The sequence below is a fragment of the Sciurus carolinensis genome, chromosome 2 (assembly GCF_902686445.1).
Source record: "Sciurus carolinensis chromosome 2, mSciCar1.2, whole genome shotgun sequence".
In the NCBI taxonomy this organism is placed as follows: Eukaryota; Metazoa; Chordata; class Mammalia; order Rodentia; family Sciuridae; genus Sciurus; species Sciurus carolinensis.
In genome coordinates, this window is record NC_062214.1 from 47,563,456 (window position 1) to 47,576,339 (window position 12,884).

At 44.9% G+C, this 12,884-nt stretch overlaps 1 protein-coding gene across 4 annotated transcripts; it reads right to left on the bottom strand.

The window, feature by feature from the left end:
- Positions 1 to 243: 243 nt before the first annotated feature.
- Cd93 (CD93 molecule) lies at positions 244 to 9,080 on the bottom strand. 4 transcript variants are annotated; one of them, XR_007107304.1, is made up of 3 exons: positions 6,944 to 9,080; positions 6,538 to 6,710; positions 244 to 705 (listed from the first exon to the last, which is right to left on the bottom strand). XR_007107304.1 is itself a non-coding variant. In XM_047541976.1 (2 exons), the coding sequence occupies exons 1-2, from the start codon at positions 8,860 to 8,862 to the stop codon at positions 6,686 to 6,688; spliced, it is 1,944 nt and encodes a 647-aa protein (XP_047397932.1). In that variant the 5' UTR covers positions 8,863 to 9,080; the 3' UTR covers positions 6,243 to 6,685. The 4 variants fall into 4 exon arrangements, 1 of the variants encoding a protein (XP_047397932.1); XR_007107305.1 differs by having other exon boundaries at positions 245 to 650; XR_007107303.1 differs by having other exon boundaries at positions 245 to 667.
- Positions 9,081 to 12,884: the final 3,804 nt, after the last annotated feature.

A 12,884-nucleotide genomic window follows, 5' to 3' on the forward strand; every position in this document is an offset into this window, starting at 1 on the left:
ATGAGGAAAGATGTTCCTTCATTAGCTCAAGCTAAAAGCTGAGTTGTGACCTGAGGACTTTCACCACAGCTGGATCATCCCCGCTCCCCTGTTTGTATGGCTCTCTCTTTTTCTCTCTGTCTTCCTTCCGCCATCTGTCCCTCCTTCTCTCCCTCTCTCCTTCACTTCTTTTCTTTTTCTTCCATTCATTCTTTCTCTCCTCCTCCTCCATTTTTTCCTTCTTTTCTCCCTCTTTCCTTCTCATTCTCTTTCTCTCCCATTTATTCTCTTCCCTCCCTCCTTGACTTCCTTCCTTCCTTTTTCCTTCCTTCTATTTCTTCCTGCAACTCAATTGAATGCTATGGACCAATTCCAACCACAAGAGAAATATCAGCATCGAAGCCAATGATGATAAACCTCAACAAAATAAAACAAAAACTCAAATAAAATTCATCGAGGGCCCCCAACTTGTGATGAATTGCAGATATGAACACCCTGGAGACTCAGAAAGGGCCAGCACTGTGCTGAGCAGCCCTGAGAGGTCCTCTGTCCATTCAAATTTCCCAGGAATGATTGCTGGTCTTGAGCATTATCAGAATTTCTCTCTTTTTGCCTCTTTCTTCACATTTTTACTGGTGACCTGCCCACTTTTTCCTCTGAAAAGGATCAGCCTGAGAACATAAGGAGACTGTGAAGGACAAACTCATTAGTTCTCTTCTTAAGCACCTGTAAATCAAAATAAAGTTCAGGGAAAGGCTGAACAGAGACTTTTTTGTACCAAGTTTGTTTTCTCTGCTACCTCTTTCTTTTTTTGCTGAATGAATTTAAAAATTGACTGAACACTCGATATGATCATTGGATTCATGTCAAATGCCATGGAATGCACAAAATATCTGAGTTGCATAATTCAATCTACCTGTCATCTGATGACAATACAGATGTGCTTTACATTGTGCAGTGGACATAACTGTATAAGTTGTTTTTTTGGCAAATGAATCAAGTTTGAAAGATGTATCTAGCATTTGAGTAATTTTGCTTAGAAGATACATACCACAGTCACCAAGAGAAGTCACCATGAAAAGATGACATTTTTGCTCATGGACTTTTCCTAAACCAAGAAACAATGACTTCAGGTTTTTCATATGTAACAGATGTTGTAATTGTATGCCTTTCGAGGCCTGTGTTAGTGTGTATCTTGTGTGTTGTGTGTGTGCACGCATGTGCATGCTGGGGGAGCAGCCATAGTTGATAAAGAAAGGTATAATTTTCCAATGTATTTTGTTTGCCACTACACTGCTCAAAGGATCAGCTTTATTTAACCCTAAATAATGAATGTTTATTGCAAGTGTCCTGTGCCATTAGCATAACAAAGCAGACTACTTTATCCTACTTAAGCCCTGCTCTTTACCAAGTGCACAATCTGAAAAGCAGGCAGGCTCAGAATCAATCGACCACCATCTGCTGTCCCCAACTTGGAATCACAGTGAGATTTATGCAGCCAAACAACCAAAGATCTGGTCTGCCTGCCTGTCCAATTAGTTAAATAAACTGAAAAGGCTTTGCTGACAAAGAAGTGATAAATGCTCCTATGATAATTATAGAATGGTGTTTTCACTTCACACCAATTGGATGTATTTAATCCTGTACCCAGGCATCACTCATGCAATTAATAAGATGCAGGGAATTAAGAATGATGAAGGGGACCAGGATGTGTGGACACCAGATTAGAATGCTAAATCTGGAAGCAGTTAGTCATGTTCTCAGCTGCCATGGACACTGGTCACACAGCACTGCTGCCCACTCTGCATCCCATGTCCCTGAGGGCTGTCCATTGTGAATTAAGGCCAGCATTCACTGATGTTATCATGAGAAAGTAGAGTCTTGTGCTTTGTGTCACCTCCTCATAGGTGAATGTGTGTAAACTGTTTGAAATGGGAGATGGGTAAATGGATTGAGAAAGCAAGTTATCCAATATTTTGATTTGTCATGAAATTAAATAAAACCAAGTTCATAACAAATGTATTTCAGAGTTTATTAGGATAGGTACATAACAAAAAGCCCCAAATTTGACAAAGCTGCTACTTCTTAAAGGCTACCCTGAATGGCACTCAGGATGCTATTTTGTTGGAACTCCACGGAGAAGTTCACTTGTCTGAGCTCCCCTTCCCACAGCCTGTGAAACATTTATCCACAGGATGAAAATCTGTCCTGCACAGAAAACCCATAATTCCAGAATAACTCAAATTTCAAATACACAGATTTAAAAATATTTACATTCCATTTAGGATTCAGGAAATGATTACTAACATTTACAAACACATGTGACATCACAGAACAGGATCTTGACCATGATGTAAATTAATTCAAGCTTAAGTCAAATCTGTAAAAGAACTTTGGCCCCAGGAAACAGCAAGCAAAATCTGCTAGAAGAACCTCTTGTCACTAAACAGACAAGAGTAACAGTTTGAGATAGGAATTCTAGAGTTTCTACCTTAAATAGAGGGACATTAGCCCCAAGAACAGATCAAAATACAATTCACTTTTCACCATGAGCTTGGAAAGAATTTGCCCCAGGAATCTGAGGTGAAATTGGATATTTAATTATTGGATATATGAAGAATTTCAATTATTGTCCTTTTTGTTTTGTTTTGTTTTTGTTGACAAGCTCCACAAATTACACATATTTACCCCATGGGTTTTGGAACCAGATGTTTTCAGGGATCATATCTGGGATTCCCATGCTAAAGCTATTGTTCAAGATGATGGAAATATGTAGGAGGCATTAAACCATTTAGCAGGTGCTAGAAAGAAACGTTTTCCTGTTTTCCTGATTTAAACAATGGAGAAGCTAAGAAGAAAAATAATAGGAAAAGGCTTTCCTATATTCCCTTTGAAAAAAAAAACTTGTTATTTTTGAATTTAGTGACTTTGTTGGGGGGCGGGGTGTCAAATCTCATCTCTCTGTTCTCAGAAATTTTTGTGGAAGAAAAGGATTAGAACAAAAGTATCTACTGATTATATCCATTCATTGAAAAGCTATTTGGTGAGGGTTTACTGTCAGAAAATAAAATAAGGGTTTTCTCTTTAAGAGAAAAAAATCGTTTTCGATGCAGTCCACCATAATAATGTACATAAGCACAAAGAGAACTGTTTAATCATTTACCACATAGCTGATCCAGGCAAGAAGATGCCAGGGTGGGTCTTCTAGGAGGTTTGCTAATCTGTCACTGGATGAAAGGTCTCTCAAAGCTGACAGTGAGCATGGCCTGCTTCCCTTCTGGCTCAGTTAGAGCCCAATACAATGTCACTTTTCTGAGCGGCATGAGGATGTGGAGCACAGCAATGTGATGTGATGGTGATGATGATAATGATTAGGTGTGTGGGCAGCCAAAGGTGGAAGTCAGACACAGCTGCTCTTGCCTCCAAGGCAATCTCCGTTCCTGTAAAACCAGAGCTAGATTCCCACAACAAAGATGGTTCACTGAGCCCCTCCTAAGGCATTTTTGGATAATTGTCTTACCCTTGGTTTTCTACTCTACTCAGTTCCCTTTGGGGGACTGTCCTCCTGCATCACATTTGTCCAGTAGTGCACAAGAAAAAAAGAGCAATGGTGGTCACCTGAAATTCAAGAATGGTTGACCATAGGGAGCTGCATGTTGAAGAGGATCTTCTCCCCTTTAAATAATCTGCTTTAGAAGGTGAAGGGTGGGAGGAGGAGAGCTGGTCCTGGATATTGTTTTTGCATGACTATCTCAGAATTACTGAATTCATGAAAATTTGAATAAAATACAAACGAAAATACCCTTTAAGAATGGGGTGTAGCTCAGTGGTAGAGCACTTGCCTAGCATCATGTATGAAGCTCTGGGTTAGACCTAGCACTACAAAGAAAAAAAGAAAGAAAGAAAGAAAAGCAAAAAAGCCATTATCTTGAAGCCCCTTAACACTTAGAACTTTTTTTTCCCAGTAGATTGGCTTATTTTGCCACTGTCCCATTGGTCTATCTGGCTGGGCATGACTGAGTGACCTGGGCCCTCTGAATAAGTGACAGTAGTTTGTTAATGGCTACCACTTGGGTGGTCAGTATTTGTTTATTCACTGCTAAGGGTCTCTGACTCCCCCAAGCAAGAATTTGTATACCTTGCCGGGTGTGGCAGTGCATGACTGTAATCTCAGCAGCTCAGGAGGTGAGGCAAGAAGATCTCAAGTTCAAAGTCAGACTCAACTACTTGGTAAGGTCCTAAATAACTTAACAAGAACCTTTCTCAAAATAAACTCTAAAAAAGGCTGGAGATGTGGCTCAGTGGTAAAGCACCCCTGTGTTCGATCCCCTGTACCAAAAAGAATTTGTATACCTCAAATAAGAGGACAGACAAATAAATGGAAAAATAAGGCATTTGTTTGAGGCCACTGGTTGTCATCAGATTCACTGTCTGAGGTCACCAGGTCCAGGATGTTGGCTACTCCTGGTAGTGGGCATGAGAGCAGATAAAGAGTTCTGCTTGCCACAAAAAAGAGCTGAGGCTGTCGGAGGGGGCTTTGAGTAATTGTGTTCCTTATGAAGCCATCTGTCCCCTTGTGGGCCCCACAGAAGTGATCCATGATGTCTCTGGTGTTGGAGATGGGTCTGTATGCTGCCCCCCACAGAAGAATTTAAACACAGACATCAGAAAATAGGGCTGTGCTGTGTGAAAAGTCAGAATACCATGGAAATGAGAAGATCCCCAGGTGACCTTGGAGAAGTCAAGGCTCACAGGGTCTGTACACAAATGGTGAAGGAACTATGGAAGGCTAGAAGAGGAAGGTCTCCCTCACCCTAAATGATAAGGGCAAGAATTTTAAAGTACTAGACGTAAAGGTGTTGCATTTGCATTTATTTCATGTAAGTGCCATGTCTTAAATAATCTAATGACTGATGCTGGTTTCCATGCAATGGACTGTGATTTCAACAGACTGCCAAGAGTCCTTGCCAAATGGACACAGCCTTGATCTCCTTTAAGTATTAAACACCAGAATTTCAACTGGAAACTGGAGATCACTAAGACAACTATAAAAAGCAGAAGTTTCAAAAACCCTATGGAGCCCTTAAATGCCTCTGTCTTTCACCATCTTGGGTGTTCCACTTTCTTAAAAAAAAAAAAAGACTCTGAACCATAATGCCTACATTTCAAAATTAACTAAAGAATATTTATGTAACTCTGAAGGCCATACACCTGTCAGCTATTCACCTCCCGTCCGCAGGGTGTCAACCTCAGGATGGATGCTTGTCTAAGGTGAATCCAGAAAAAAACCAGGCATCCTGTTCTGGGAGGAAAAGACTTTGGAATCCTTGGAAGGAGACATGTTCCCTCCGGTCTATTCTCCTGCCCAAGGTAGAAAAAAGCTTCCAGGAGACCTGCGGTTTCCCAGCAACACTCAGGCAACTTCCCAGCTTCCAGTGACCCTGACAGAGCTATGCAAAGAGCACTATCACCTACAAGATGGAGAGGAGAAATCTTTGCTAAAGTACATTTTGAAATGAGGCTAAAATAAAAATGGTTTTAAACAGTTGTTGCTGTTGCAAAACTTTTTAGTTATTATCTCTTTCCCTCCCCACACCCTTTTTTAAGGAAAAGAGAAAGGGCAGGGACAAAAGCTCTTTAAGCATCCTGTGACTAATCCCTAATTTGGTTATGTGCCACACCCACAAATCAGGGTTCAAGTTCTCCCAATGTGCTATTGACTACAAACTACAAACTGAGCCAAAAAAAAAAAAAAAAAGCTTTCAAACAACAGCTTTCCAAATACAGCCTATCATCTCACTCCTACTTCCTTCAGATACAGTCAGAATTCTGAGGGCTCTTCCACCTACAATCAAAGCATCAGAACACAGGCTTTTTGTTTCTTTGTCTTAATAGATGAACTGAGTCAAGTATTTGTGAATTGGATCCCTGGTTTCTTCCTAACCAATTAGGTTATGCTTTCACCAATGCTTTAAGCAACTTCTCTCATATTTTTCCAACCTTACTTACAGATAAACTCAAGACTATTAGAAACTTAACAACTAGGGGATGCAATGTCTAAAATTCCTACTTCCTTGCTACTAAGCAGTGAGTTGTACTTCTGCCATTCTGGAGGATTTCAACAATACCAACATCAGTGGGACTTGTGGTGGGGAAGTGTATGAATGCAAATGTAGAAACGGGTTTCCAACCCTGAATATGTTGCCTTTGGCAAAAAAAAAAAAAAAAAAAAAAAGAAAGAAAGAAAAAAAAAGTGTCTCATATAATTAAATAATTAACAGTTTCTATCATACGAAGAGGGACAAATCATTTCAGTCTTAATTAGCATCAATCCACCTTTTTCTTTCGAATCAATGAGGAGATTAGAAAAGCCTTTCCAAGGGAGCTCCATTAGCACCTGATCTCTCCAACCTGGATCCACAACCAGGGAGAGAGAAAGGAAATCAGCCATGATTGAATTTAAAAAGGGATTGCGAGTGAGAACCGTTAATAGAGACAACATTGCCACAATGGCAGGCCAACACACAGCAGCCGCGTCAGGAAGATCACAGAAAATACCTGCATGCTCCAGGTTGCCAGGCTTTTAAGTTGTATGACTGTTTGCTAAGATTCCAGTCCTGTCTTTCCAAAGATCTCCCCTTCAGAGGAGAAGTTTAAAACTCCAAGGATGATGGCAGCTGACTGTATCTCTAGGGCCATCTCACCATCAGCAGTCTGTCCCAGGTGTTGGACTACGGAAGACAAAAGATGACCATGTTGGAAGTTACAGTGCCCCTGTCACATGCACATCTGGACCCTTGGACAGTTCCCCACCTTGTACCCACACCAAAGATAGTACCATGCCACAAGAGCTGATGGAGTTGAGCTTAACATATGCATGTTTGGGTACATGCTCCCCCTCTGCCTCTCTACATTGTGAACAGTGTCTCCCACCTCCCTGAGTGACCTCAGGTTCTCCATTTACCTGTACTGATTCTCCGTGGCCCGGCTCTCTGCTCGCTCTGGTACCCAGGAGTAACTATCAGTCGCACTCTGGGGCTTCTTCTCCTTCATCTCCTCCCTCTTGGCTCTCCGCTTGCGGTAGACCAGAAGTCCCAGAGCCAGAGCCAGCAGGAGTGAGATGGCCACCACTGTGCCCAGGATATAGAACAGAAGCAGCTTTTGACCGTCGGTGCCGTCATCACTCTGGGTGGCCACAGAATTCTCACCTGTAGCCTTGCTGTGGCCAGCAGTAGCCGTAAGGAGGTGGGTGTCTGGCTCTGCCCACAAGCCAGGGGCCCCACTGGGGGCTGACATCTCCAGAAGGGCTGAGGCAGTGGGGGCATTGGATGAGAGGGAAGGTCTCCTTGTGGTGGATGCACCCTTGGAGGTATTCTCAGAGTCCTTGGGGAAGCTGGATGTTGTGGTAGGAGGCACAGTGCTCCCCTCTCTCTCTCCCTTTTCTTCCTCTTGGGGAGGCCCAGATGGTGTTCCTGAGGACACAGGGCTCATGATACAAGAGACCCCATTGGGGGCCAGCTCCCAGTCCCTCAGGCAGCCACAGTTGAAGGATCCCTGAGTGTTGAAGCACAAGCTGTCACAAGGGCTGCCCCTGGGGTCAGAACACTCATCCACATCCTCACATTGGGTGCTGTCCTCCCCAGACAAGACATAGCCCTCCTCACAGGAGCAGTGGAAGGAGCCATCAGTGTTGATACAGCGCTGGGCACAGGGTGAGTGGCCGAGGGCACACTCATCCACATCCCAGCAGGTCTCCTCTTCGGGGCCACCAGGTTTGTAGCCCACCCAGCATTTACAGTGGAATCCCCCAGGGGTGTTGATACACTCCTGAGCACAGGGGGAGTCCTGGCACTCATCCACATCCACACAGTGCACCTGACTGGAGTCTAGGCGGAAGCCCTGAGGGCAGCGGCATGTATAATCTTTCTCATAGGGTCCAGGGACACATATGGCCTTCCCTTTGCACGGGCTGGAGCTGCAAGGATTCCGAGAGGCGCAGGTCACTAAGTCGTCCTGCAGCCGGAACCCTGGCCGGCAGCCGCAGCGGAAGGAGCCATCCCCCCCTTCGAAACAGTCTTGCTGGCAGCCCCCGTTGTTGAAGTTACATCCATACTTGGGGCTGACACAGAGGGGACCTGAGTTGCCCCAGTCAAACACATCGGGATCCTTCTCCTTGCACAGGAAATAATGACTTGTACTTTCAGCCCCATCCCCACAGGCTACATTGGCCACAGAGGCAAAAGGCACAACCTCCAGGAAGGAGGTGGTGGCCTGGAAGGGGGTGCTGTAGGTCACCTGGCCTGGGCCCCCCAGAGCCAGTGGCTGACACATGCCTTTGAAGCTGAACTTGCATACAAAGCCCTCAATACTGCTTCCTGGAGAGCCAGGGGTCCCACAGGGGCTGTCAGACCACTTGGGGAGGCGGCTGGGGAGGGGTGTAAGGGACAGGTCCAGCAACAGGGACACACAGCGCTTGGAGATGCAAGAGCTCCTCACCTCCTTGTGCCAATTTGCATACAGGGAGTCCTCCCCTCCACCCACCCAGCTGAAGCCCTTCAGCAGCAGGTTGGGGTCCAAGCACTTGCCCTTCTCCCGCTGGAGCCCAATCCAGAACTTGCCCATCTTCGCTTCAAGGGGCTTCTCTGGCTTCAGGAGCTGGGCCAGGGCTCGCTGGACATGCCGGGCCTCCTCCTCGCTCTTCACCGTGGCTAGGTTGCCTCCGTTCACACTGCAGTGGTGCTGAGCCTCCGCGGCACTCAACTTGCCCCAGTGGGCCGTGTAGCAAGCAGTCCCCGTGCACACCACGGCCTCTGGGTCAGCTCCAGTCCCTGCCCAGAACTGGCCTAAGAGGAGCAGCAGGAGCAGGTCCCTAGAGGTGGCCATTCTGGCCTCTGTGTCCTCTTGGGCGGGAGGCTAGAAGCCCCACAGACACAGTAGTCACTGGAGCTTAGACTCCGGCTCCCAGCTGTGCTCTGAGGGGAGCTGAGGGCTGAGCTGTTGCAACAGCTCCAACCCAGAGAAGGATACAAAGACCGCAGGCTCTTCACGTCCCCCTGACCCAAGGCGCATCCTGTGCTCTTGTACTTCTTATTTCTCACCGGATACTGGGGCTTCCTGCAGTGAATAGATTTCTGACTCCTGTTGCCTTCATCATGGTTTTGTTGTTCATAAAAGGGGCCAGACGGCTGTGCTGGGTCCCTGGCTCAGAGCTGTGGAAAAGCAGCGACGTGGGGGGATGACTGTACGGCTCAGAGATACTGGCTGCTTTATTTTGGCTCAGTTTTCTTTCCCATCCACATGAGGAACCTAAATGGCATGCTACTGAGCGAGCAAGACTTTGGGGGCTAAGAACTTGAAAAGGATCACTCAGTAACCCATAATAAAATTCCACTTTGGTTTGCAAACAACCAGAAGGGGAAAAAAAAAAAATCTGAGACTTGAAACACAAGGCCGTGGATAGTTATAATTTCCAGCCTTTTTTAGAAGCAAACTGGATTTGCTTCCTATCTCATGTATGCCCCCCGTACCCCCCCTTGGTTTTGGGAGTTTTTTTTTTTTTTTTTTTTTTTTTTCTTTTATTCCCTCCATCATGAACCTTAAATAGATAGGCAGTTTTTAAATTGGATCTGGGCCATGGGAAAGTCTGGGTTTCTAACACAATGCCAAGCTCCTTGAGAACATTAAACCAAATTGGGTGAAATTTGGCAGTTTTTAGGGGTTTGTCGTGCAAATGTTTCATTTTGAGGTGGCAGGGTCATAAAAACAGTATCAGAAAGAGGAAAAAAAAATGTCTCTGGTCTCATGGCCCCTGGCTTACATGTCTCCTCCCTTGGCTTTGGGGGAGTTCAAGGACAGGGAATTAGAATCAAAGACTGGAGTTTGATGCATTCAGTGAGAATAACAACAAAGGGCTAGAGCTCTGGGTTGTAGAATCCAAGCTGCGGCTGAACTCTCACTGCACAGCAATTCTTCCAAAGCCCTTGAATCAAAGAGTCCTTTCTTGTAATCAGACATCTGATCACCAACTTGTTTAGTTGGGGTCCCCAGAAAATAGACCCTGAGACAAGAATTCGAAGCAAGTATTTCATTTGGGAAAGAAAGTGAAACAGATAAGGAAGGAGCCCATAGAGTATGACCCAAAGAGCCGGTGACACTGGACTCCTGTGAAGGTCACACTTCACAGTTGTCCCAGCTGAGGGCAGATAGCCAGTTCTTCTCCAGCTCCTCTCCATCACTGGCTGTATTTTTTTCCTAATTTGGTCTTAAGATCTTTCTCAGGACAGTGGATATAAACTCTCACCCTGCCTACCTGACCAGATGTCTCTCCCCCAGGAAAGTTGTTGACACAGGTGAATATCCTTCTAGTTCCTGTCTGACTTGGGTCCAGTTTATTCTTACCAAGATGGCCCCCCTCTCATGGAGAAGAAGTTAGATTCAGATGTGTTGTTCAAGTGACACCCAAAGGAGGCAACTCAACCACTGAACTGACAGAAACATTTGTACTACTTATAGATCTCAGAGAGAAGAGGGCAGAGTGCCTTGCTGGGCCCAATGGGAAGTGGAGAGCTGTTCAGAGGTTGGATATAGAAAGAGAAAGAAAGATATGTAGGCCAAAGCCTTTGTTAGGGTCCAGAACATTACCCATGCAGGTTGCCTGAGAGGTGTCTAATAAGTGGGTTCTGAGCCAGCAGACATGAGTCCTATGGAGTCACACTGTGACAGAGTTGGTCACTGCAGCAAATTTGCACAGTCATGCATGATGTATGGTCAGTGGGATAGGTTGATAAGCTACATCTAGCTGTCGCATAGGGAGGTGGTAACCAGGAGGAAGATGTATAAGGTGAATATCTGGACTGACCATATGGAGTTGCTGGGAGGAGATGGAAAACTAGAAATTGTGTCAAAGTGACTAAACCTGACTTCTGGAATATGAAAATCCAACTTCCAAGTCCTCAAAATTAATTCCAAGACAATGCAAAATTGTAATAATTCATCTCACAATAGCAACTACTTGGCAGTCAGCTGCTCATAAGGGCCCTGTACACTAAAGGAGATGCTCAGGTAGAGAACCACAGGGAGATGCCAAAGGGCTGTGAGCAATGCACCAGCATCTGAAGTGTTGATTTCCATGGTGATCTGAGTTGGGGCATCCTGCTTCTCAGCCTCCCTTAGGGATAAAAGTACCCATCTCAAACTCTAGCTGGGCACACCTTAGAGAATATTCCTCATGTCCTTGTCATTTTAGAAAAGATGTTTAAAGTAGTTCAGGGACTTTTTCCCAGAGATTTCTGGATCCTCCCTGTGCTCTTAGTGCCTACAGAGATCCAACCATCTGCCTACCCATTACCCACCCATCTACTCACCCATTTGCCCATCTATCTATCCATTCATCCATCCATCCACCCACCCATCTACCAACCTGACAATTGTTCCTACTATGTGCTGGACTAAGCACCCGAATTTCAAAGAGACATTTTTGCCTTTATGATTTTTGACATCTTTTGGACTGGACAAATTTGAACAAGTCACAGTATTGATCTACATAATTGCAAGCAATTCGAGGAGAATTTCAGAGTGTCAAGAGAGGCTGTTACCTGGGTCAGGACCTGGTGGAGAATGGTGGGTAGTTTGGAAAATCTCCTCTGGAAAAAAAAGGTAATGAAGCTAGAATCTAAAGGAGACATAGCTACTAGGAAGAATGATGTCCACATGGCAGATCAGCACATATCAAAGCCCTGCAGACAAGACTGAGAATGGAGGGAAGTGAGATGGAAGCCTGAGGAATGGAAGTGGGGAGACAGAAGGAGATGGAGCCATCCAAGCCCAAATAATGACACAAGGTAAACTGAGGGGCCAACATGAGACCTGAATATAGAAGGTGAGCAGACAGTAGACCATAAGTGGTGTGAAGGTAGCACTCAGAAGGCAGACTCAGCCTTGAACTTGGGTTGCAATGTGGGCTTGCAATCATTCATAGTCTTTCTCTTCGTCTGGGCACCTGTTTTTGTGCAGCCCAGAGCCAGATTCCTCGTTAACTTGTCATCCTGCAGGAGTCCCCCAGCATGATGTATTGTTGGTGCTTAAGGATAGGGGTTGAATAAATAACTTGCAGCTTGATAACCACTCTGACCCCCAGATCTTTGCCAAGCTATCTTTTTTAGTCAGTGGGTCTTTATCTTCTACTTAAGAACTTTCAAATCTACTACTTTCACTTTGTCAAGTGTTGACATCTTAAAGAAGACAATAAACAACAAGGAGGTATGCTTTGTTTATTCATCCATTAACCTAGAAAGGATCTCTGAAGCACAGAAAGGTCATATAAAATGCAGGAACCACCCTGCCCTGGGGGTCATAGGTTCTATTTCATTATTGCCAATAAGCTGGTTAACTCAGCCTCTGCTCTTATCTCCCTCATCTATAAGTAAGAAGGTGGAAACAGAGCCTCTGGACAACCTTCCTGCTCTACATCAATCCCAGTGACATTATGCTTCATAATTCCTTCTGGAATTGGGAAGAAAGCCGCCAGAAAGGGAATGGGCAGTAAGACCACAGCTGAACTCTCTTCACATATACAATAAAACCTCTAACTAATTGCACCCATACAACCCCCGCCCCGACCCTGAAATTGACCTACTAAGTGTCAAAATGCAATGCAATTTTCCTGCTGGTTATTCTTCTGATTTCTGCTTCATCCTTCAATCCTGCTGCCCACTATGGTTAATTCAACTGGGACACTCTGGACTTTTCAGCTTCAAGTCTCCCTGCTCAAAAAGAGGTGGCAGAGGTCACAGAGGACCAAGGGCGTGGTGTCTGTGAGTTCAAGGAAAGAAGCAGAACTTACTTTTCCTGGGTAGTTTTGGCTGAATTTTATCAATAAGATATAGCTTGTGTGCAAACTGAGGAAA

Bases quoted from the DNA above. Each gene is read 5' to 3' on its own strand.
- Cd93 (XM_047541976.1), bottom strand. From the start codon at position 8,862: ATGGCCACCTCTAGGGACCTGCTCCTGCTGCTCCTCTTAGGCCAGTTC. The intron at 6,711-6,943 runs GTAAATGGAGAA...TGTCTTCCGTAG, and splicing joins GCCACGGAGAATCAGTACAG to TCCAACACCTGGGACAGACT.